The sequence below is a fragment of the Chrysochloris asiatica genome, unplaced genomic scaffold (genome assembly GCF_000296735.1).
Source record: "Chrysochloris asiatica unplaced genomic scaffold, ChrAsi1.0 scaffold00182, whole genome shotgun sequence".
NCBI lineage: Eukaryota > Metazoa > Chordata > Mammalia > Afrosoricida > Chrysochloridae > Chrysochloris > Chrysochloris asiatica.
Genome location: NW_006408700.1, coordinates 1,638,881 through 1,641,149, shown reverse-complemented (window position 1 = coordinate 1,641,149; position 2,269 = coordinate 1,638,881). Strand labels below are relative to the sequence as shown.

General features: G+C 30.2%; 1 protein-coding gene across 1 annotated transcript in view; it reads right to left on the bottom strand.

The window, feature by feature from the left end:
• The window catches only part of ADGB (androglobin), a 330,382-nt gene that overhangs the window by 281,414 nt on the left and 46,699 nt on the right, over positions 1 to 2,269 (bottom strand). The window contains 1 exon segment of the mRNA XM_006872054.1: positions 1,235 to 1,397. Coding sequence (XP_006872116.1) covers positions 1,235 to 1,397 — 163 coding nt within the window.

Genomic DNA, 2,269 nt, shown 5'->3' with positions numbered 1-2,269 from the left:
GATTGAATTGTAGGTAAAAAATAAATAAATAATGAAGAGATGGTCATTTACATTTGAACTTTGAACCCACAGAGTTCAAAAGTCTTTTGCATATAAAGATTCCATTAATCTCCTTAGGTATGGAACTAAGAAAGAATTTCCTCACACGTTACCAGTTTTAATATTGTTCAAGTGCTAACGAAGTTAGAAACTGATTATATTTATGGAATATCTTTTGTGAAAAAATCACTGATATGAAATATTTGCATTTGTTTCTCTATTTTTGTGAACAAAATTTAAATGCTAATATGTACCATTTCAAAATACTCTATGCAAATGAAGATATCAGAGTTCAATCTAGCTGTCCTAGCAATTTTGTGCTTAATATTTTATTGTGTTCTATATTTTTGTTAAATAAATTGTTGTACCAAGTAAGTAGGTCATATTTTAATTGCAAGTGAGTCCCATAACCTCAATAAACAAAGCTTTTAATAGTTGAGTAAACATCTTTTTTTAAAGTAAACTGAAAAGTCTGATATAATATAACCTGAAAATATAAGAATCCCATATAACTCCAATCTGAGAGACATGTCCTGTATAAAATGATCAAAGGTAAACTAAGAGTAACTCAGATCTTTATCCTACAAGTGATCCAATACTTATCTCGCAATAATATCTCTTTTAAAATCACTTTCCTATAATCTCTGATTAACAGGTCACATTCAGTTCCTCATTCTCTAAACCATTCTTTCTAAATGTCTGATATCCAATTCTGCTGCAAATTCATTAGCTAACCTCTTTTGTCTCTTAATTCACTCATTTCATTCAGACTTTTTGGTCCTATCTCGCCCCATCTCTCCAAATGAGATTTACAAAAGCTCAGAGTTTAGTCTTGGAAATACAAGGCCAAGGGGGCATGAGTACGTGAGGAAGGCCAAGTGACAAAGAGAGAACTTCCTTTTAAATGGGGACTGCGGAAAAGTATGAGTACAGTACCATGTTAATAATCCATGTTCCATTATAAGGATCTCTGGTAGTGTTGTGGTTACAAGTTGGGCTGCTAAATCAAAGTCAGCAGTACGAAATTACCAGCAGTTCCACAGGAGAAAGATGAGGCTCTCTGCATCTGTAAAGATTTACAGCCTCAGAAAACCTATACAAGGTCACTATGAGTCAGAATCGGCTCCACGGCATAGAACCACCACCATAATAAAATAAAAAGCAAACTTCAAATTTAATCACACTAAATACTTACAAATATAGGACTTTTGCCTGTTTTGTCCTTTTCCTTTGCAGCTTTTCCTGCATCCCATTTTTCTGCATTTATGTCAGCTTCACTCCACTCTGGCCAGATTGGGAATTTCCCCTTCTTTTGTTCAAGAGAACTAGATTGTACATTACTGCTAAAAATATATTGACTAGAGAGAGAGAGAAAGCAAGAGGTTTTGTTTTAATTAAAATCTCTCAGGATGTAAAATATTAGATTAATTGCATGATATAAATGTAATTATCTTGTCAGCAAAGTCATATTAGATGTATTTTCAATAATTTACAGGAGATTATTTACTAAGAAATGTTGAGCATTGTTCCTTCCTTATTAGTTAAGGACATTCAAAACTAGATATAAAAAATATTATCATATACACTTGCTGCTATGAAGAAGATTGTGCATATGACATTCATAGTTGATGAAAACCGTTTACATGTACAATAGTAGCAATATTTTTAAAATCAGTACAAATATAATTCTATTTTTAGTACAAAAGTATTATGTGATTATTACTTACAAAGAAAATTATAAAATATAAATCAGGTAAATAATGAAAACCTAGAAACTACATTCTTAACAATTATATAACCTCTCAGATCAACTTACATAGATACACTTCTTTTTTCTTCAAATATTACATAATTTAGAATATTCTTTTATAGACTGCTTTTTACCACTTATAAATTTATTGTCAATATTTGCCATGTAAATAAACACTTCTCAAAATACTATTTTAATGATAGCATAATTATCCATTGTAAGTATGTACCACACTCGATTTACTAATTAAGCTTCTATTCTTATGGGTGTCCATTTTAATTATTTTACTATTGTAAACAAGACTTGTTGCCAAATCTTTGTATATATTATTAATTATTTCTCAGGATAAGATTCAATATGTAGTTTTGCTATACAAAATGATGTACATAATCAAAGTTTTTTATATACTTTGACCAGTCTTCTGTAGAAAAGCTGTACTCTCATTATTCATATATTATAGCACTCATATCCTTAAATCCA